Consider the following 20,902-nt stretch of genomic DNA (forward strand, 5'->3'; position numbering starts at 1 on the left):
CAGTGACCGGGGCTGCGTGCATGGTTCCAGGTATTCCTAAGGCAGCAGGTGGAAAATGAGCACTTGACCGTTTTGGTGTGCAGTTAAGGCTGGAAAACATCCCAGCACCAAAGAGAGAGTTGGACATCCTCCTCTGAACCTAAAGTTAGGGCAGGACAGGACACTTGTGACTTGATTCCTCCCTTTCCTCCTCCCCCTCCACAACCATCTACCATGAACCTGTGTCTCTGTGACTCCACCTGAGTGTTTTGAGGGGAGATTTCATCCAACCTACCCTTGCCCTGCCTCAGCCCTCTTTGAGTAAAGAAATAATTTGTTTCCTTTAGCTTTTAGCCTTTTTTTTTTTTTTTTGCCCCAGAAGATAAGCTGGAAACTGGAGATGATGATGATTATCTGGTGTGTTTTTGTGCATTAGCGTAACATGTAAGAGGGGAGATGGTATGTTTAAAAAGGGGGAAAGAATCATATAATTCAAAACCAGTGAGTGACTAAGGTCAGTACATGATGAGGTTTTTTTAAAATCAGAAATAAAATCCTGTTTCTGTGGTTCATGTTTGAAAATGATGTAACCTGAAGTGGCCCTTTCATCTTCCACTGTAGGAATCCCTGCTCTGTGTAGCTTTGGAGCCCAGGTCTCTGTGCTGGAGGACTTTAAGGAGGTTAAATTTAAGCCAGAAGGCTTTAGAAACGTATAGACTAAGCTGGACGACCTCTGAGGGCTCTAGACTAAGCCAGAGGGTCTTTATGTCAGTATAATCTAAGCCTCTTATCTCCTAGGGGAGGAATTCAGGCTGGCAGGGGTGGCCTCCCAGAGCCCCTCTGCAGGTGAGTAGCACCAGTACCCAAGTTTCCTAATTCCTGATCCAGGGCCCTTCCTTCTCTTTCAAAAGGGGATGAAATTCCTGGCAGTGTATGGGACAAATAACCCTGACATTGTTCTGTTTTTCACAGAGGAAAAACTGAATTTAAGAAGAAACTCACAATAGTCGATTTTTTTTTTTTAATCTGGCATTTAAGCACAAAGTCAAAAGCAAGGCGTGGTCTCCCGGGTACTGGAAGTACTTTGAAATCCCCAGTCTCACTCGTCGTTCAGAAAACAAAATGGAACAACTTTCTCTGCTGCCTCCTATTTCCCCCGCCCGCTCCGTGCAGTAGCTGTTCTTGGCAGATGCCCAGAGCGGCACCCGGTAATTCCACGGTACATTGTGTACATTTGCATCCATTTAACCAGCTATTTACAGCCGCCCTTTACCACCACCTGTAAGAGGCAACGCCATAATGACACTAAGTGGCTGGGCCGGGAAGCGGGTGCCCCGTGATGTTCTCCACTTGAAAAGCCCAAATCAGTGGAGGGTTGACACTCGGAGAATCAGGGAGACGGCTGGGGACATCACACGTACAGGGCGGGAGGCGCGAGAAGGAGGCGCGCCAGACGGAGGGTCTTTCCTCGGTAGCTCCACTCGGTGGCTCCTTTTCCGTTACCACAACCGCGAGGAGGGACCTGCCGGGCCTTCCGCGCGGCTTGTTTCCTGCCTGAGATAGAGCCTGCTGCCATTTGGATTTGGGGAATTTCTGAATCACCCAAGACGCCTGACGGTCCCGAGGAGGGTGGGGACGGCGCGCTAGGGTGGAAGCCGCAGTCCGGACTGGATGTCACCACCCTGAGTCTGGAAAACCTGCTCACGGATGTGATGCGGCAACGCGGGGACACCTGCGCTCCCGTGCGTGCCGCACTCGTGCAGCTCCGGGTGGCAAATGGGGTGAAGTAGGGGGCGAGGATGAGAGGAAGTTGAGGCGCTGGAGCGTCAGAAACGCTGCCTTAGCTTCCCCTGCTCTTTGGAGGCTATCCCGGGGCGGGGGGTGGGGCGCGCTGGCGGGCATTGCACGCGGACTTCCAAGTGGCCCCTGGCACAGCTGGAAGTCAGGAGTTCTGACCCCCAGAGAGCTGGTACCCGGGGGTCCCAAGTGCCCGTGAGGAGCCCGCGGCGCCCAGGACCGCGTGGCGCGTTGGACCGCACCAAGCGGCGCAGAAGCAAAAGATAAACCCTGATGGGCCTGGGAGCTGGTGGGCTGGGGTGCAGAGTCAGCGCGGACCCGGAGCGCCTTTCGTTTTAAGGAGCCTTACTTCTGGGAAGGGACAGGGAACTGTCAATCAGCGAGGGAGGGAGCGCACCGGCGCTGGGTGATGTCAGCGGATCAGCTGCTCGATAACAAAGACGGGGTATTACAGTAGAAAGTTGCAGCGGCGGCGGCGGCCACGGCGGCACCCCGGAGCCTCGGAGGCGAGGGGCAAGTGGGCGAAGGGAGGAGGGACGGCTGCTGCCGGAGCAGCTTAAGACCAAGGAATTGAAAGGGCTGTAGGGGGAGGCAGTGCGAGCCAGGCCCAACTGCTCCTCCTCTTCCTCCTCCTCCAAACTCGCAGGGTTCAGCCCCAGCGCTCGCTCAGCCGCCTGGAGCACCCGGAGGGACAGGAGGCAGCCGCGCGGCCCCGAGCTGGGCAGGGTCCCCAGCCGCCATGGATAGCGACGACGAAATGGTGGAGGAGGCGGTAGAAGGTACAAGCATTTCTCTGGGGCCGGGGGAGGAGTCGCGGAGGGCAGGGAACGCGGGAGGAGTGGCGGGCTGCGACCCGCGCGGCGCCGGGCCCCGCGGCCGCCACTGTCCCCTACGCGAGTGGCCCGCTGCCGGGCTCGGACAGGGGCCGGACAGCCACGGCCATGCCGCCGGGAGCGCGCACTGCGCGGCGGGGCGCAGGCCGGGAATCGGGCTCCACTGGGCCGAAGCCCCCAGGAGGACACGGCTGCTCCATTCCGCCGGGCCACCGCCTGCATCCGCCCTCGGAGTTGCGAAACCTGCCCCGCACTCCGGCCTTCCCCGTTTCGGGGGTGGAAGGTAGGGATGCGCAGGAGGATAGCCCCCTGCGGCCGACGGTCTCCGTGGAGCAATACCCCCGCCCGGTTTTGGCAAGCTCGACCCCCTCTCGGGCTGCCAGCCCTTTCCTTCCCCACGCCGCTGCGACCCGCGGTGACCGCGGCCGTGTCCCGGTCCGTCCCCCAGCGCAGCGCACGGGGTCGGACCAGGCACGTGGCAGCGGCGGCCAGGGCGGTCGCTCCTCCGAAACGATGAAATCATTGCAGGGCTGTGGACAACGCTCCCGACCCGGGGCTTGAACACACGCCCACCCGGAGGCGGTGGCCCCAGCCTCTGCTGCCCCCAGGCGAACTCAGTCAAACCGCCCCTCCCCCTTCTGCCTCCGATCCCGATGCCGCCGCCGCCACGCTGTGCAGGCGCGCCGCAAGCCGGGACCGAAATTGCTGGGTGACACTTAACTTTCTGAATTCCATGCAGTTGGCTGTGGGTGATATCACCGCTTTGGTGTCGTGTTTCTCCGCCCCTTCGCTTCTAGCGCCCCTCCCCCGACTTTTCTCGCCACTTTGTTTTGCTGAGTTTCTCCACCTCTTTTTTATTTTTTTTTTAAATCCCTGCTAGTTCTAAAAAGCGAGGTGGGGACGTTATACAATCTAGTTGTTTGTATCATGAGATGTTATGTTTTTGTAACAGTGAATACTGGAAATTACTCTTTAGCGTATCTATTTATTTGATTCTACCCAAGACAGTACTTCGTGATGTTTTGCAACGTTGTGTGGTTATTATTCCGGAATATTTTAAACCAAGCATCTAAGTAAACATTTTTTAGCTTTTGGTTGAATCTGGTTTCTGTCTAATTTGTATAAACAAGTTCTCATAAGTGGTAAAGAGAAACAAAGTGGCAACGCTTACAGATGCATAAGGATGCATAGTTATTGCTACTTTGGAAGAAGAAACTGAATTTTTATGTCAGCATAACTGTGCTCCCGAGGTCTCAGGGAGAGATTAAGTAGAATAATATTCCTGAATTCTCTAAAAGGTAACTATCCTACTGTAACTATTAAACTTCCTATTTCTTTATCCAGCTTCAAGGAGTGTTGGTGTTGTTTTAATTTAACAATGTCCTGAACTCACAGAACTCTTTATCTCTAATAAGTAAAGCCAACATTGGGACTTCCTGGAGCCCAAAGACATTGATTGAGTCGATCCATTGGATGTCTTCTTTAAATTTAAATTATTGACTTCTTGTGCCTTATATTATGAAAGATAATTGGAAAATGCTTGTCTCAAATTGTTAGGGCTTGCTCTCATTCTTCAAAGTTTACTTTTACCCATAAAAACATAATGCACACTTTTGATCACAGGCAGTGCTCCCCAGCTTAAACCTCCCCTCCCTTTTGAAGCTGTTTAGAAACACAAGGCCCAGTTAGCCATAATCCCCGGCTCCTTGCTGAAGGTGAACAAGCAGTTTCAGAAATGTACTAATGCTGTTTTTGAGACTGTCCAATGGACAGAAGCAGAGAAATGTCTTTATATAAGCAAGAAAGTTTCTGTTAAGTACGGTGTTATGTACGGTGACCACATACATCGTCTGAGATCTGAATACGCTTGAGAAGGGTCACTTAAGTTGGGACAACTGGCTCAATGGCTTGAATGTCTGAAGCAATCTGGGACACATGGTTACTCAGTTGTACCTAACAGTTAGCGATCAGAGTAACCTGGACTCTTTAAAAGTCTTTAAATGCATCCCTGGCTCAAACTCACACAGTGTCCAGAGCATGCATATGTAAAAATGGGCTTTTCTGCAGGCTTTCCTGGGCTTTTAGGTCCTGTCTATAATCATCTTTACTTAATATCTAGCACATGCGTGGGGGACTGGTAAAAGGCTAGTCTGAATATCTTGGTGTTGAAGTACCAGCTAACCCACTTCTCTCCATAAACAGAGCCTGGGTTCTCTGCAGTTCCATTGTCTTCGCTGTACTTATCGCTGTCATTGTTTAGTTCTCACTACGTGGAGGCTCTGTGCTAAGTGTTTCACATACACATTCTCCATTCAGTCTTACGAGGTGGGCACCAATATTATTCCAATTTTATGGAGGAGGCAACTGAGGCTTAGAGAAGTTAAGAACAAATCCAAGGACACTCAGCAAGGTAGGAAAAAGGCTTGGACTTCCAGAACCCCACTCTCCCATACCAAACTGTCTTCCAACATTTTTCTTATTTATTTTTTTAATTTTTAACGAGTCAGTCAAATATATGAAATACTTAGGGACTGAGTTTGGAAGCAACAGTTAAATGTTCTGTCAGTGTCACTCTTTATCAGTGTCACTCTTAAGAGGTTGGTTCTGAGAGTTCAGTGACTTTCTGAAAAATGTATGTGGGAAAAGAGAATTTAATTTGTAGCCTCTGCAAGAGATACTCTTTTTCTTCCTCCTTAGAAATTTACCTTGGGGAAGAAATTGGTCTCTTCAGGTCTTGAGTGTAAACATCTTTTGTCACATCATATGCACTTTGGTTCTCTGTCGGGGTGGAACTGTAGCTTGGGTGAAGTTCTGAGCTCAGAGTAGATGACTCCCCAAGGACAGGTGGGTGGTAGAGGGGTTGTCTGTGTACAGGTGATGGCTCTGCTCCTTTGGGAAGGCAGCCCTGGGCCTCAGCGGGCCTGCAAACTCCACCTGAGCTCCTGCTGTGGCCTTTTAAAAACTTTGAGGCTCCTTGGTTCAGTGGGGAATGATGTTTAGCTTTGGAACAGAAATCTTTATTATAATATCTTATTTTTCGGTCTACCCATAGATACCAAGAGTGGTCCCTCATATAATTAGAAATAAATACATCATATCTAAGCAGACGAATGATGGTGGAGAGGAAGTAAAAATGGTGGCCAGTTTGGGGCAGTAGCTGGATTTTCTGGAAGAGGTGGGGTGGAGTTGAGTCCAGTAGAGAAGGGACATTAGGGAGTCAAGACAGAAGTGTGGAACTCTGCAGGCACGGGCAGAGAGGAATTGCTCTGCTGTAACAGGGCTCCTAGAAGGAGAAAAGTGGAGAGGAAGACAGGGAAAGGAGGCTTGTCAAGGGCCAAGAATGCGGACTGCGCGCCAGGAGCCACGGGGGCTTTGGAGCTGGGATGGAGGAATGGGAGCTCTGCTGGGGAGGATGAGCGGCCTGTGGGGAGCAGGTGAGGTGATCACCCTGAAGGCTCTTTGCCGCAGTCCAGATAGGCGGTTATGAGGGCAGGAGAAAACGGAAAGGCTGGGACCTAGCAAGGAGACACTGAGGAGGAATACTAAAAGGAGGGGAAATAGCAGAATCTCCACAACCAAGGAGCCGGAATGAAAACAAGTGTCTCCATGTTTCACTGCCCCAACACCCTCCAAATATTAAGAATATTTTTAACAGTCCCCCTCATATCTTATCCTGTCTCTAAGGCTGTTCATGCTCTGTTCTGAGGAAAAAATGCCTCCTAAGTATACTGGTAGCACCCTCTCTGTGTGGGCCTCATTAAAATTAGGACCCTCACAACTAATAATTGAGCTCTTGCAAAGAGTTACTCTCAAAAATCAAATTCTGTTTTTAACAACCAGCATTAAGTGCATCATCTTGAGGGTACATTCTTTGCACCAAAAAGAAAAAGTTGGCCTTTTATTATTACTCCTTTTTTTTTTAAGTAGTTTTAAACTACAAAACCAACCATGCATGTCAGGGTCTCTTGTTCTGAGGGAAACACACACATGCACATGAACAAACACACACACACATGCTCAGATCTCCTGTGAGCACGCCTGAGGCAGTAAGCAGCCGCTGTCTGATCCAGAGGGAGTTTCCTTTGCTGAGATGTACCCTCACTTCACAGGAGGCAGGCCTGGCTCTCATCAGGTTATGAAAAAGCTCAGAGGGAACTCGAGGGGAAAAAATCAAACTTTCTATCTTGTCAGTAGATAATGATCTTTAGAACAAAGTGAAAAAGGAGACTTGTGTGGCTGTTACATTTTCCCCTTTTTCCAACTTGTGTAAATATTTAAAGCCGTGCGGCAGACAGACAGACTGCACACGAGCTGGGACAGCATTCCCCACACAGAGAAGTCAGTCAAATGGATTTTCCTTGCTGTTCGGGGCTTGCGTTCAACTTCTGTTTAGTGGGAACTGGCCTGGAGGGCTGTTGGCTGACTTGGTGCGTTTTACACATCGACCTCAATCACAGCAAGGAGGACTCGAGTTTCTCTGAGTTGGGTAACACTTGGGAGGGACAGGAATTTGCAGCCAGGATGTGCTGTTGACTGTCCTGGTGGTTCTGTGAGAACTGTCTTAACTACAAAGCCTTCTTCCACTTCTCTGCCTGGGGCCTGAGAGCACTGACCTCTTTAGAGGTCCCTCCTTCCACCATCCGTGGGAAAGAGGGGTGTTCTGCTAGTTTACTCTTATCTAGAGAGAAAAGAGATGGAAAGAGTGGGGGAAAGGGCTGTTGGCATCCGTTAGCACATTCAGAGTGGTGGTTAATGTCTTTCTTGGGCACACAGCAGTGGCTTCCTCATCTGTAAGATTAGAGTTGGGATTATTGTGAGGCTTAATTTAGATAACAGGAAAGTGCATAACCTGGTTTCAGGTGCCTAGTAGGGACACAGACTTTTTCCTTCTCTGTATGTCAATATCCCCCTCCATTAAATTGACTATTACTGGCAAGACAAATATTCCGTGATCTTACTGACCCAGTGGCGTTCGAGCAGGCGTGGTACCAGAAGCTCCTCTAGCTCTGCTGTCAGTGGGAGATGTGAGTCCACAGCAACCCAGTCTCCACTCCTCCCTGCATTTCTTTCTTTGGAAAGCCTCTTCGTTGCTGTTATTGTTTTGGATGGGGCTGTCGTTCTGGAGATAAAGTTCTGCTGCTTCTAGGAAGACCACTCCAGGCTATTAAATATTCCGGGTAGAAGTCTTGAATGATCACAACCCTTCATTTTTTAGCTCCTTTTAATTGCTCCCGGTAACTGATCACAACCTGTTAATGGATCACACCGCCCTCCTTGTGGAAGGAGGAGAAGAAAACAAAACAGACAAGCCAACAAGCGGGCTCTACTGTGATCTCACGGGGCGCCTGCAGAACTTTCTCACAACAAGCTGCCGAAACCTGCCTTTTGAAGGTCAGGGGAGCGTTGCGCATCCAAGGCCTTCTTTCTAAAGACATGATGTCACCAGAGTAACAGCCATCATTCACCAGCTTTTTTCTTCCTCTCTCTCAAGACTCAGAAGATGTTGGGACTCCTCTTTGCTGGCCCGCGGAAGGAGGCGTGGGCACACGTGTCCCTCACGGAGCGTGTTGACGTTTTTGCTTTCATCCCAGTTGGATTCGGCTCTGTCCCTCAAGTGCTTTCAGTGTGTTACAGGATGCTTCCAGCTTTCTTAAAGATCTCGATTTCACTGCTGACGGTGCACCTGCAGTGTTTTATTCAGAAATAGGACAGGACGGTTGCGACTGAGGGAAGGTGGAAATGAATTTACGTTGGATTTTTTTCCCCTCAGTGTTCAAGTTTATCTTAATATTTCTCTTTATCTAAAGGATAATCAGGAATTTTATCAAACATTAACTTTTTAAAGTCTGGAATATGTGAACCGTTTTCTGGGGGAGCGAAGCATTTTCAACAAATTAGTAAATACCTCACTATAAGGCTAAAATTATTATTCTGATAGTTATAGCTAAACCAAAAGTAGAACGCTAAATTGGTAGGAATGTTAATAGCTGAATTTAATTTGATCCAAGCAACATTTCATTAAGGAAAGCTTTTAGCTATACACTGAGTGGGGTTTTTTTTTTTTTTTTGAATGAAAAGAAAAAAGGTAGATTTAATTTATTTCAATGAGAGAAATGTCATCCGTCGATATTTAGAAAATAATTGTCCAAATTATTTCATATGACTCATATGTCATTGAATTATGTCATGTATAGTTTTTGGTTTTTGAGCAAGAAGATAGCAATTGTGGCCTAGTTCCCTCCTAACCATTAATTTCCTGCCCTTGGTGGAAAAAATTTGTGTTAAAAGGAAGGGGAACTCATTGATTGTGATTTACTTAACTAGCCATGTTTTATTATATTTCAGGTAATTCATTCTATACAGAGTCAGATGTAGCAATAAAGCTGTACATTGGTTCATTGTTACTTGGCATTTATGTAATCAGTAATGCAAATAAAGAGCTTTCCTGTTCTTTTTGAGAGTGCTTGCTTACTATCTCTTCTAAAGGATGATATTCTTTTATCACTTTAGAAGAAATTATTTTAGGAGACTAAAGCATTCATTGTGGTGTTATGGTTTGTGTTTTCTTTTATGTCTGTGAGCCATCTGGAAGCCACATTTAAGTGTTTAATGTACCTGCACTGTACGCAGTATTTAATGCTTTTATACCTTTTTCATCCATGACTCAGGTCATTAACCCAGGAAAAAGCCAGTAGATTAACTGCTGCCTTCATTTCTACCCACCTCTGCAAAATTAGCTCACCAGAATGCCTGGGGAGACACGAGTGAGTGACTCCTGGGTTTTTTGAAATATGTAGATAATAATAAAAACCTAAACATTGACTATAAACATAAATATTAGAATATACCAATCTGGGACCCAAGAAAAACCAGCAATTTAAAGATCACAGTATAATAACTGCGGTTGATATTCAGAATCACTGCTTAAATGGCCGTGTGGATACTTCTAGCTACACTGAAAGCACAAACCCTCTGACCACAGTTGTAGAGGCTCTATGACAGGTTATTACTGAACATTCAAAAGCTGAAAGATTTTGTAAAGTTAAGCAATAAGTTCAAGGTGAAGCTTAAGTTCAAGCTTAGAAGGACTCTGAGTTGATGTGTTAGTAAAATGAGGTGTACAAATATTAGGGCAGTTTTAGAGACTTGGCTACCTACATCCCTTGTTGTCTGAGTATAACAAAGAGCAGTGGGGTTTTAGAGGGCACCTGGCTAGCAGTGCTCCACCGCATACTATATAATGATACATAAAATCGGATTGTGTACTTAGTTCTAGAACCACATAACTTACTGCCAAGACAGGGTGCTACCTCAACCACGTTTTGGTGAAGCATGAAAGTTCAGGTGCATGAATTCCAAACAGGAGTACTGTGTGGGGAAGTAGTGGGTGCGTGGCACCATGCACTGCAGATGTTATCATTAACAATAACTGCCAGTCCCCGGTAAAACGCAAGCTTGTTTTTGGTTCATGTTCTCACATATGTCCGTTCACAAAGTGGACCTCCCAGTCGAGTTGGCAGTGCTGATGCAGGCAGAGAAACCTTGATGTTCACTATCCAGCAAGTGCCCTGAGCAGCCAGGCCCAGGAGCCCTTCCCTGCTGGCAGCGTCTGAGTGCGGACGTGATGGTGGGGGAGCTGGGGAGCGTTGAAGATGTGAAGGTTTGCCTTGTGGTCCCCTTTCTCCAGGGCACCTGGATGATGACGGATTACCACACGGCTTCTGCACCGTCACCTACTCCTCCACTGACAGATTTGAGGGCAACTTTGTTCATGGAGAAAAGAATGGACGGGGGAAGTTCTTCTTCTTCGATGGCAGGTACCCCTCACAGTTTTGTTTTGGTTTTTTTTGGGGAGGGGGTAGGTACCAAATTACTTTCTTTGGAGGAATGATACAAATGAGAGAATTTAAGTGGATGTTTTAGTACAACTTAGAGAAAAGGTCCAAGTATCCTCAACATACATGTACTGCTTTGGGGGCCAGGAAAGTCACTCCCAGTTACCAAACCAAATTTGGGTCCACTCACCCCCACAGTAAAGCCAATATACTGACACCGGGTTGTGGTAAAGGAAAGTACAATGTTTATTGCAGGGCGCCAGACAAGGAGTCTGGGACAGCTAATGCTCAAAACACCCGAACTCCCCAATGGGTTTCAAGGAAGCATTTTTAAAGGCCAGGTGAGGGAGGGGAGTCACAGGGAGTGTGATCAGCTGGTGCACAATTTTCTGATTGGCTGACGGTGAGGTAACAGGGCGGAGTCTCGGGTTAACACTATCAATCCTTAGGTGCCAGAAGGTCTGGGGGCTACATGCTCATGGTCATCAGGTAGTTAATTTCTTCCATCAGTAAAACAACTCAGGAAATCTGCACCAGATACTATTATCTGGGTCCTTCAGAGAGGAGCTACAGCAGAGGATATGGGGGAGGGGTCTGTCCCAGGATGGCCCCAAAGGGTCCTGCTCGGTTCCACCCCCATGGCTGTGGCCTGAGACTCAGCTCTGCCGTCACTGCCTCTTGTCAGAGAGAGCCCCCACCGTGCCAGATTCAGGGGCCCCCACCTGGCACAAGTTGGTTAGGTGGTCATCCAGCTCTTTGATGGATTTCACCTGCTCGTTCAGATAGTAAGTCTCACAAAGTCACCCAAGCGGGGATCTTTTTTGTCAGCGTCAGTTTGTAGAGTCCCAGTAATGACAGATGAATGCTTTGTTTCCAAGCACAACGCACACTCACTCCATTGCGTTCAGCCGCTCTCAGACATCGTGGTCTGGTTTCTTGATCTCCTGAAAGAAGATTCAGCCCCTTCTGAATGAATTGGTTCTGCAGCTTCGTAATTTTCTCAGAATATTCTCTCTCCTCATGAGATTGGTCAAGAGAATATTTAGCAAAGTCCTTCAAAGCCACATCATCACAGTCCAAGCAGGAAGACACGGAGAGGTAGACCTAGATGGTGAACAGCTCCAGACTCACAGGGTTTTAAGTGCTTGTCGTGGGGGTGACTGGACGTCATGTGTGATACCTTACTGCCGACGTCATAACTGGTATTTCCTGTGTGCTACCTCTAGTTAGAATATTTTTCACAGCAGGGTTCTTTTTACCTTGCTTTCACCTCCTGTATGAGAATGTTGGAGGCAGAAGCTCCTCACCGCCTTGGGATAGGTGGGAAGATCTAGGACTTTCCTCTTTCGAGAAGAGATGTGGTTGCCCAGCTTTCCAACAGTGACTTTGAAACCGTGTCAGCTTCGGAGATGAAGAGTGGCCGTATGAATTTCTCTAGCACTTAGAGGAATTCAGAGCCGCGGAAGGACCAGCTCTTTTCATACCACTTGATTGGGTAATACAAATGGATTTAGCCACGGCAGGCTCTCGGATTCTGTGGGACACAGCAAGACTTACTAAATCCCTGACGTTGGTGATGAGCTGAAGCTTCCTAAACCTTGGGATTCCTTCAGGAAAGGACATGTCTAAGCTGATGGTTGAAGGGTGAGCTCAGGGATTGGCTTGTGACCTGGAATCCCTTTTCTGTAGGTGGAGTGAGCTGCTTTAAAAAAATATTAACAGATCCTCAGGCTCTCAATTATCTGAATTATCTGATATAAGGAGGCATGAGGAGGGCAATAAAAACCTATCAGAGAGCTTCTATACATTTTTATTTTAATTCTCTTTCCCATTGTCCCCAACTCCACGTCCTACCTCTTTTTAGCAGAACTTGACTTATAAACTGTACATTTTATTTTATTTTAAAAAGTTTTTTAATGGAGGTTTTAGGGGATTAATTATATTTTTATTTATTTTATTTAAAAAAAATTTTTTAACAGAGGTGCTGGGGATTAAACCCAGGGTCTTGTGCATGCTGAGCACACACTTTACCACTGAGCTATACCCTCCCTGCTTCCCAAACTGTACAATTTAAATGGTCAAATACTCTATTTCCTTTCTTCTGCCCTGGTGGATGCCTGAGTCCCGTAGAGCCTTCTTACTGGATGGGTATCAGTGCTTGCTTTTCTCACGATCCCCATAACCTGTCCAGAGGGAAACTTTTCCTGCCTCATTTCCACAGAAGTTTATTTATAGCTCGTTTTTCTAGAAAGTGTCACTATTTACCTCATGCTGCAGTTATTCCTTTATTCACTCAACAAGTATATATTTATATAAAAGTCTTATTTCCCCTACAGGGGAGAGGTTTCCTTGGGGGTAGAATCTGTGTCTGTTTCATCTTCTACGCTTCACAGCACTTTCCCTTAATTTGGTACTAAAAAAAAAAGTCTTGCTGAATGAGTATGGGGGTGAAAAAGAGGGTAGAATTCACACACACGCGGGCACACGCACACACACACAGGCTCATGCTTTAAGTCTGGTAGTTTGATGAGGAATGAGCCCTTAGGTGGCAGAGTGGGGCCTGAGATTTTCCAAGCACCTCCCTCCCTCTGTCAAGCCAGTCACTCTGGCCCCGACCAGTTTCATCCAGTCCCCTCAGTGTGCCATGCAGATGCAGGGATTTGCATGTGGGTCATGACCAGGGAAAGCACTAGGTCAGGCTGAAGCACTAGGCCAGTAGCTACCTATGGAACAGAAAGAAATTCATTGACTCTCTTTTCTTTCTGAGGCACTAATTCTCTAATTTTTAAACCTACCCCTCTAACACCATGGCTTAGGTCCAATGACAGACTCAGAGAGTAATGGTATCAGCAAGGACCTGAAAAGGTCACTCTTGTTAGCTTCTCCAGATGGATGAGGGCTGATATCTTGAGGGGAGAAGGTCAGCATCACTGCTTTTATGACACGTGATGAAGCCATTTGGTGACAGATTCTCAAAGGTCATCGTCACCTTCTTCCTTAAGCCCAGGAATGATCATGTTATGAAACATCTGCTGAAAGGATTTGCGGAAAAATTAGTGAAAGTCTCATGACTGAAATAAAAGCTGGGGTATCTATTAGGTCTTTCTAAGAGGGGTGCGGGACTTGGCCATGGAGAAGTCACTGTCTCTCCTTGACGCGGCAGCTTAGTTTACATTGCTGTGTTAATTTTTCTCCCTATTACTCTCCCCGTTTTTAGTGTCTGATGTATTGGGTAAAATAAAGTGGGCACTCAGTGCTTTTACTGCCAGACCGAAGGCTTTAGTCTGGAAAACTTCCTCCAAAAAGACCGAAATCAAGGTTTTGAAATAATAATTGAGGAAACAAAATTTCTGTTAGAGGGTTGTGTTTTTTTGGTTTTTGGTTTTTTTTTTTTTTTTTGGTGTGGGGAGGTAGTTAGGTTTATTTATATATTTATTTCTTAAGTGGTTGTACTGGGGATTGAACCCAGCACCTTGTGCATGCTAAGCATGCATTGTACCACTGAGCTATACCCTCCACCTCGAGTTTTTTAAAAGTTGTTCGAGCCTGTAGTACTGACTTACATGCTGATCAGGGGGTTTGTTTGCAAAATCAAAAAGTGTAAGTGACACTTTTTGTCACTTAGAAGACCTGAGGCCTGAGGCATTCTAATCTTATATAAAACCTGAACCTGGATGTGTGATTTTTTTTTTTAACCCACTTTATGGAGGCCTCATGATTCACATCTAAAAAAGCTGTATATATTTAACAACTTGATGTATTTGGAGTTAAGTACATGTTCATGAAACTATCACCACAATCTGGTGCCATAAACTGGGTGTGTGATTTATGAGATTTTAAAACAAATACCAATTTAGGTTAAGAAAACTCTCGAATCAACTTTCCCCCTTACATAGAACATGATAAATCTGAATAAGAATTTTAATTATTCAGATGACCAGGAAAAATGGGCTGGCAAAACAGAAGTAGAATATTTCATTTTCTTTTTAAATTATATGTATAGCAAATACTTGGTAGAATAAAGAACTTTAAGAAATACAGAAATGTAAAAAGTGAACCTGCTCCCTTATTTTTTGACCCCACCCTCATGTCACAGAGGTGAACCGCTGTTGGCAGAGAATTCAAGCATCTTAATTAAATACATTCAAGGTAAAATAAAGAACTATCTAATTTCTAAATCAGTTCAAATAGCCAAAATGTAAATTTTTACCTTTTACTCCCATCTCAGCTTCAGAAGCTTCAGAATGTTTGCTAGTTTTGAGATCTTAACCAATAGTTGGCTCGTCTTCCCTTAAGTTACAACCAGCTTATTATGTTGGAAACCTCAAGTCAGACCACTCATCTTTTACCATATAGTTTATCCCACAAATGAGGAATGAATGAGAAAATTGACCTGATTTTTAAAAAATTATCTTTTCAAGCAGTTACTGTCTCCCACCCCCTTTTTTTTAAAGAAAGAAGATTGCCCCAAGATTAGGTAATTGAGACTTACTCACATCTACTCTGGTCCTGAGATAAAAGCATTTGTGCCATGAGGAGAAAACTTTGGAGACTTGGCTGGTGTGGCTCTGCAGCCTCTCTGGCACCAGTGGTGGAGTACTGTGGGGTATGACAGCATGTTTAGTGTGCAGAATACTTCAGTATACACATCTCTAATTTTTACACTCATCCCAGGTTCTGGATTTTCATGTTAATGTATTTTTTTCCCTTAATTGTTCTTATTTCAACCAAAATTTGTGGATGTAAAGACAATTTAGCAGGACTTCTTGAAATCTTAGAATGGTAAGGAGAGGTATTTCATTGCTGATTTCTTTGGGCTGTGTAATATTAGGGCGTCGTGTGGTTTTTAGCCTGATTATGAGATAGAGATAAGTGAATTCATTTTTTTCTTTAATATTATTGATACTTCCTCTTACCATGCCAGTTAAATTTCAAAGTATTATTTGCTACCCCACAACTCCATTCTCCTCTGCCCACGTCATTTCTGACATTGATTTGTTACACTAATGAGTCTGGCTAAGAGGGCTGCTTGTAGTGGATGGTTGACCAGATAACCTTAGTGAAGCTGCCCATCTGATGAGCTACTGGGAGGGCTGATTTTTTTTCAGGTGATGGGTCTGTGCAGGAGTCCTTGTGTTTGGTTTTCAGAAAGTGCTTGCTCTCATTTCAGAGAAGTTGAAGTTGGAATGGATTTCTGAAGTCATGTATTCCAACCTCCCACACAAGGCAAAAGTGCCTTCTAGGTTGCTGATAGTCATTCAGCTTTTGTTGGAAGCAGGTTCAACACGTATATTCAACTGTATTCTAAGGAACAGTTCTGAGTGAGGCAAACATTTTTGTGATGTGTGAGAAGAAAAGGAGTAGGGACGAGATGGATAGCTTTGAATACCTACCATTTGCTCTACACTGGACACGAAGCCTTCATAACCATCTGTGAAGTAGGTTTTATAATCCTTTCTTTACTAATGAAGAAACTAAGGCACAAGGAGATTAAATAACTTGCCCCGGGTCACCTCGCTGGTAAGAGCCGGAGCTGCGAGTCACGCCCAGGTAAGTTCAGTTCCAGAGCCACCTGACTTCTCACCACATCTGCCACCTTCCTCTAATAGGTAGCAAGGAGATCGCTCTGATCCTGACTGCCTTTCTTCCATGCTTTCATTTCACCTGAGGTCACTCATTAGCTATAATTGCAAAAAGTTGAAAGGAGTCCTGGGCTGAAGTCAGTTACTCTCCTGTGGGAGTGTGAACAACTTGGTGGAAGCTTGGCAGATTGATGGGAGGTTTTTCCTGAGGAATCAGCTCAGAAGAGCCCTAATCTAGCAGGCCTCCCTGAACTTATTTCCTCATTTGAAAATTGAGGATAATTGTATCTACTTCTCCAAGTTGATGTGAAGATTGAATGAGAAAACCTGTTAAGGCCTCGAGTGGAGGATACCTCACAGGAAAGCCTACTTTTTTTTTCTATTACTCTGTATCTGCATTTTTTACAGCTTTATTAAGATATCATCGACATATAACATATGTAGGTTTAAGGTGTACAGCGTGATTTGATACAGGTATATATTGTGAAATGATTACCACAATTACACCTTCATTCCCTCACGTCATTGCCTTTGTGTGTGCAGTGATGAGATTTAAGATCTCCTGTCTTAACAACTTTCAAATATAAAAAGTATTGTTATTTATACTCACTATGCTATACATTCTCAGAACTTACTCATCTTATAACTGGAAGTTTGTACCTGTGACCAACATCTCGTTTCCCCCACCCTCCAGCCCCTGGCAACCACCACTCTACTCTCTGATTCCAGGAATTAGACGTTTTTAGATTCCACATGTAAGTGGGCGCATACAGTATTTATCTTTGTTTGACTTCTTTCACTTAGCGTAATGCCCTCAAAGTCAAGGATGGAATATTATTATTATCACTATTATATTTTATTACTGCTGTTTCTAGTATTACCAGTTGGTAACAGTGGCCATCAGGGTTTTCTCAGGGTTTACTTTTAGAGGGCAAAACTGAATTTCACTAATTGCTCTTCAAATATTTTACTATTATCCTGGGCCTTTATAACAATCAGATCCTACAGACTCATACATCTTTTATTAAAGGATAAACTGCTGTGACGACACTGCACTATATGACACGGAAGCATGACAGTGCTCCAGTCAGTGTGCACATCACACCTTGGAAGAAGTCAAAGTTTCTGGTTGCAGGGAGCCCTAGCAGGTAGTTTGGGTTTGTTATCGATGTCCTTCTTCAGTTAGTTTTCCCTATTTTAAGAGATAATGTATAATGTTCTATATAATATATAATGTTCTATGTTAATTATATCTCAATTTTTTTTAAAAAGAGATATATTGTCATACAAGTAGTTCCTAAAACAATGTTTTAATGCTAAGAGTCACAATTTAATTTGGTTAGAGATGGAAATTTAAAGTAGAATTATCTTTCATTTAAAATTTCCCTTCTGAGTCTACATCTGACAAAAGGAAGGGAACACAGTGAGGGGAAGGAGTAGAGTTTATGCTTCATGAGGCAGAAAGCTCAAAACCTTCTAGAGCCTAAAATATAAAGGAAAGCAGGGGCTGTTTCATTTCCTAAGAACACTTTTGTGTATTCAGGTATTAAAGGGAATTTTTAAATGAAAATATTTGCATAGAATGCAGATGTTATCAGTCTAGGTAAACAATTATAAAATTTTTTCATTTCTTTGTCAGTCAGATTTTCTAATTAAATTTAATACTGGAAATTTAAGTACAAGAGCTTTGGTAGAACAGATGAAAATGGTCTGTGTGTATATGGGAAGAAAGAACTTTAATTAAAATTGATCTTTAAATTTTCTCCATGTTTTTGAGTTACTTGATTCAGATGCTGGTACTGGAAAAATCAAACCATTTTTGTAGCTTCTTAACATACTAAAGAATCTGCCAAGATGTTGAAAGGGACTTTAAGAAAATACAAATCAAGAACATTGTGTATAGCATGATCCCATTTTTGTTAAAATAACCACCATAAGAGGTGGGAAGAATGCCTGATATACAAATAAGAACAAGTCTTAAATGGTATATGCCAAGTTGGGCAAGAGTACTGGGAATTTCCACTTTCTACATCTTTGTAGTGTTTGACTTGTGTTTTGTGTTTTTGTTTGTTCCTTTTACATATTACTTTTTTTTTTGCTTAAAAAAGCATTTAGTCCATCCTTCACCCAGACAGAGAGAATTGTTCCTGCTTGTTTTATTTTTTTAAGCAGATGTAGAGCAGTGTTGTAAATTTCTGTCTATTCCAGTGTCTCATAACTATTTCCCTGATGCTGCTGTTTGAAGCCCAGTTTCTCAGTAGAAAACTCACCACCATATACATGAATGTACATGCTTAATATTAATAGCTGTTGTTTATTCGAGCAATCACCATGTCCCAGATCATCTTCTAAGCCCCTGATATATATTAACCCATGTAATCCTTAATAACTGTATTAGTAGCTGCAGTTTACAAATGGAGAAATACAGCATCGAGTTTATGACACTTCCCCAACTTGCAGGCTGCATGCGCACATACTTCATATAGAGAATCCTCCCTGCACTTGAGGAAATTGTTAAATCTTTGTGTTCCCTCTAAATCTTCTCTTAAAGCAAGATTATCCCAGTTCCCAGTTCCACTCTTTCATTTAGGAAATGCCACTTGCAGATATGCTATGTTTATTACGTGTTAGGGGAGGAATACAGAATGCCTGATTTGTTCCTATGAAAGGGCTTAACAATTGAGTTAGAGAAAAAGGACGTGTAAGCTCACCGTGGATAAAGACATGGCACATACTCGCCCATGACTAGGCTCCAGTGATGCTAGTTGCAGAAGTCAAGGGAGACTCTGGGAAGTCGGGCTCCGTGCAGGGGATGGGTAGGCTCTGAGGAGGCCTGCCATGAACCCACTTCCTCCAGAACACAAGTCCCCACCCAATATCAGCAAGAAAGATCAGAAACCTATTTTCTACATAGTTATTTCTCAGATATGACCAGATAGTAACAGTTGAGTGGCTACAAAATAGTGCCATTTTCTCATAGTTGATTTCTTTTTTGAATAGAAAAAGGCCAGAGGTTGGAGAATATTCATTGTTTTCCAAAAGTTGTTTTGTTTTATATGAAAAAAAAAAAGGAAAAAAGAAAATGTGATCCGTAACTTTTTTTTCTCCTGAGTGTGTCCTCAGGAGCTTAAGTTTGGTCAAATATGTTTTAAGAGAAGAGGCAGGGAGACCGTGGTTTGGAAGCTACGATTCGTAGAGGTGTGCTCTGAGCCAGTGAGTAAACCAGTGTGAACAGAGGGTTCCAGAGCAGGAGTCAGCAAACTTTCTGCAGAGGGTGAGGCAGTAAATATTTTAGGCTTTGGGGGCCACATACGGCCTCTGTTGCAACTCTTCAACTCTGCTGTTGTCATGTGAAAGCCGCCACAGAGGATACGGAAAGGAATGTTCGTGGCTGTGTTCCAGTAAAACTGTATTTACAAAAACAGGCAGCAGGCCCTGGTTTGCCAACCTCCTTTGGAGGAAAAAGAAAGGTAGTGCCTTTAACACCCGGCTAAGAAGCTTTTAATTTCCTCAGTGACAAAAAGATTTTAAAGCCTTGTCATTGGTATTGCTCAGGAGACCTCAGTTCATGTGCTAGCATGACCCTTTGCTGTCATCAGATTCCATCCAAGCTCCCAAAAAAATTTTCCAAGGAAGTTAAGCTGTTTCCCCAGGCAGGTGCTGGACAATAATGCAGGAAGTTTTGCTCTCTAAACCCCAAGAATTTGCATTTGTGTACCTTATGTCAGTTGAGCTAAGAGGGGAATAGCAGTTTGTTCTCTGGATTGTGATACTAACAAGGTGGGCTCTGCTGTAGGGGAGGGTGGGACAAGCTACTGGGTACGGTTGCAGGGAAATGTGTGCAAATCCATACGATCGTTTAACTGATTCGCCAGACTCATGCCTTGTAGATTTGATCATAAACCTGAGAAATATTGGCAGACCAGTCTGTTAGGGGATAATTCTGTCCAAACACACACAGTAACATTTTGAGTGCTGCTGAGAATTCAAAGTCAATAAGGTCGCCAGGTTTAGCAAATAAAAATCCAGGGCACCCAGTTAAAATGGTATTTCAGATAAGTAACAAAAAAATCTTAAAAAAAACCATGTCCCATTCAATACTGGGGACACACTCATGCTAAAAGCTTATGTGTTGTTTATCTGAAATTCAAACTTAACTAAGCATCCGGTATTTTATTTGGCGATCCCCAAAATGCAGAGAGGCGATTAAATCGGTTTTCACACTGTATATTGCATCATGTCAGTTGATTAGTTATCCTTCACCAAGGTTGTCCTTCCTTTTTTTTTTCATTGAGGAGTCTAATGACATCGAATCTCATTAATTCCGACCTCCTAGATTTAGAATTTTGATTATTGATGCAAAGGCTACGCTAAAGTGCACTTTATTCTCTTCATGAATTTACTAGGCCGATTTATCATGGATCGTACAAACAAAACTGAAAGAGAACTATTTATCTCCTTGGGAGACGACAAATAGTGTAATTACAATGTAATCAGAGGCTACCATTTTTTAGACTGTGCTTTTCATTTAATAATTACAGATATTCTATCATTCATTACAGCAAGACAAGACTTTTCTAGGCAGAGCCAGGTGCGGCCACCTCGGTCCCCACAGCCCCCTTTGGGTCCCACCTGTCCCCAGTACATGTCTCTTGTTTTTCTGTTTGTTTTGTTCGTCATGCTCTCTGGATCCTCACACGATGCTCGCTACTTGAAGTCATTCTGTAAATGTTTGTTAGTGAATTAACGAATGAGCGCTATCTGCACATGTTAAAATAATCAGATTGTCTTTGTTGCTAAACATCTTAGGTTTTAAATTTAAGAGTAATTTGAGCTGGTCTTTTATTCCAAATTTCAACTCATGAAGGGAATTTTT

General features: G+C 44.2%; 1 protein-coding gene across 2 annotated transcripts in view; it reads left to right on the forward strand.

Moving 5' to 3' along the window:
• The first annotated feature begins 1,327 nt into the window (after positions 1 to 1,327).
• Positions 1,328 to 20,902, forward strand: part of SETD7 (SET domain containing 7, histone lysine methyltransferase) — a 45,380-nt gene continuing 25,805 nt past the window's right edge. Inside the window, exons 1-3 of one of the 2 annotated variants that reach the window (XM_074378333.1) lie at positions 1,328 to 1,721; positions 2,423 to 2,555; positions 10,297 to 10,426. In XM_074378333.1, coding sequence (XP_074234434.1) covers positions 1,692 to 1,721; positions 2,423 to 2,555; positions 10,297 to 10,426 — 293 coding nt within the window. In that variant the 5' untranslated portion in view covers positions 1,328 to 1,691. Of the gene's footprint in view, positions 1,722 to 1,852; positions 2,290 to 2,422; positions 2,556 to 10,296; positions 10,427 to 20,902 lie in introns of those variants that run through there. The other variant, XM_074378342.1, reaches the window with a different exon arrangement.

The sequence above is a fragment of the Camelus bactrianus genome, chromosome 2 (assembly GCF_048773025.1).
Source record: "Camelus bactrianus isolate YW-2024 breed Bactrian camel chromosome 2, ASM4877302v1, whole genome shotgun sequence".
In the NCBI taxonomy this organism is placed as follows: domain Eukaryota; kingdom Metazoa; phylum Chordata; class Mammalia; order Artiodactyla; family Camelidae; genus Camelus; species Camelus bactrianus.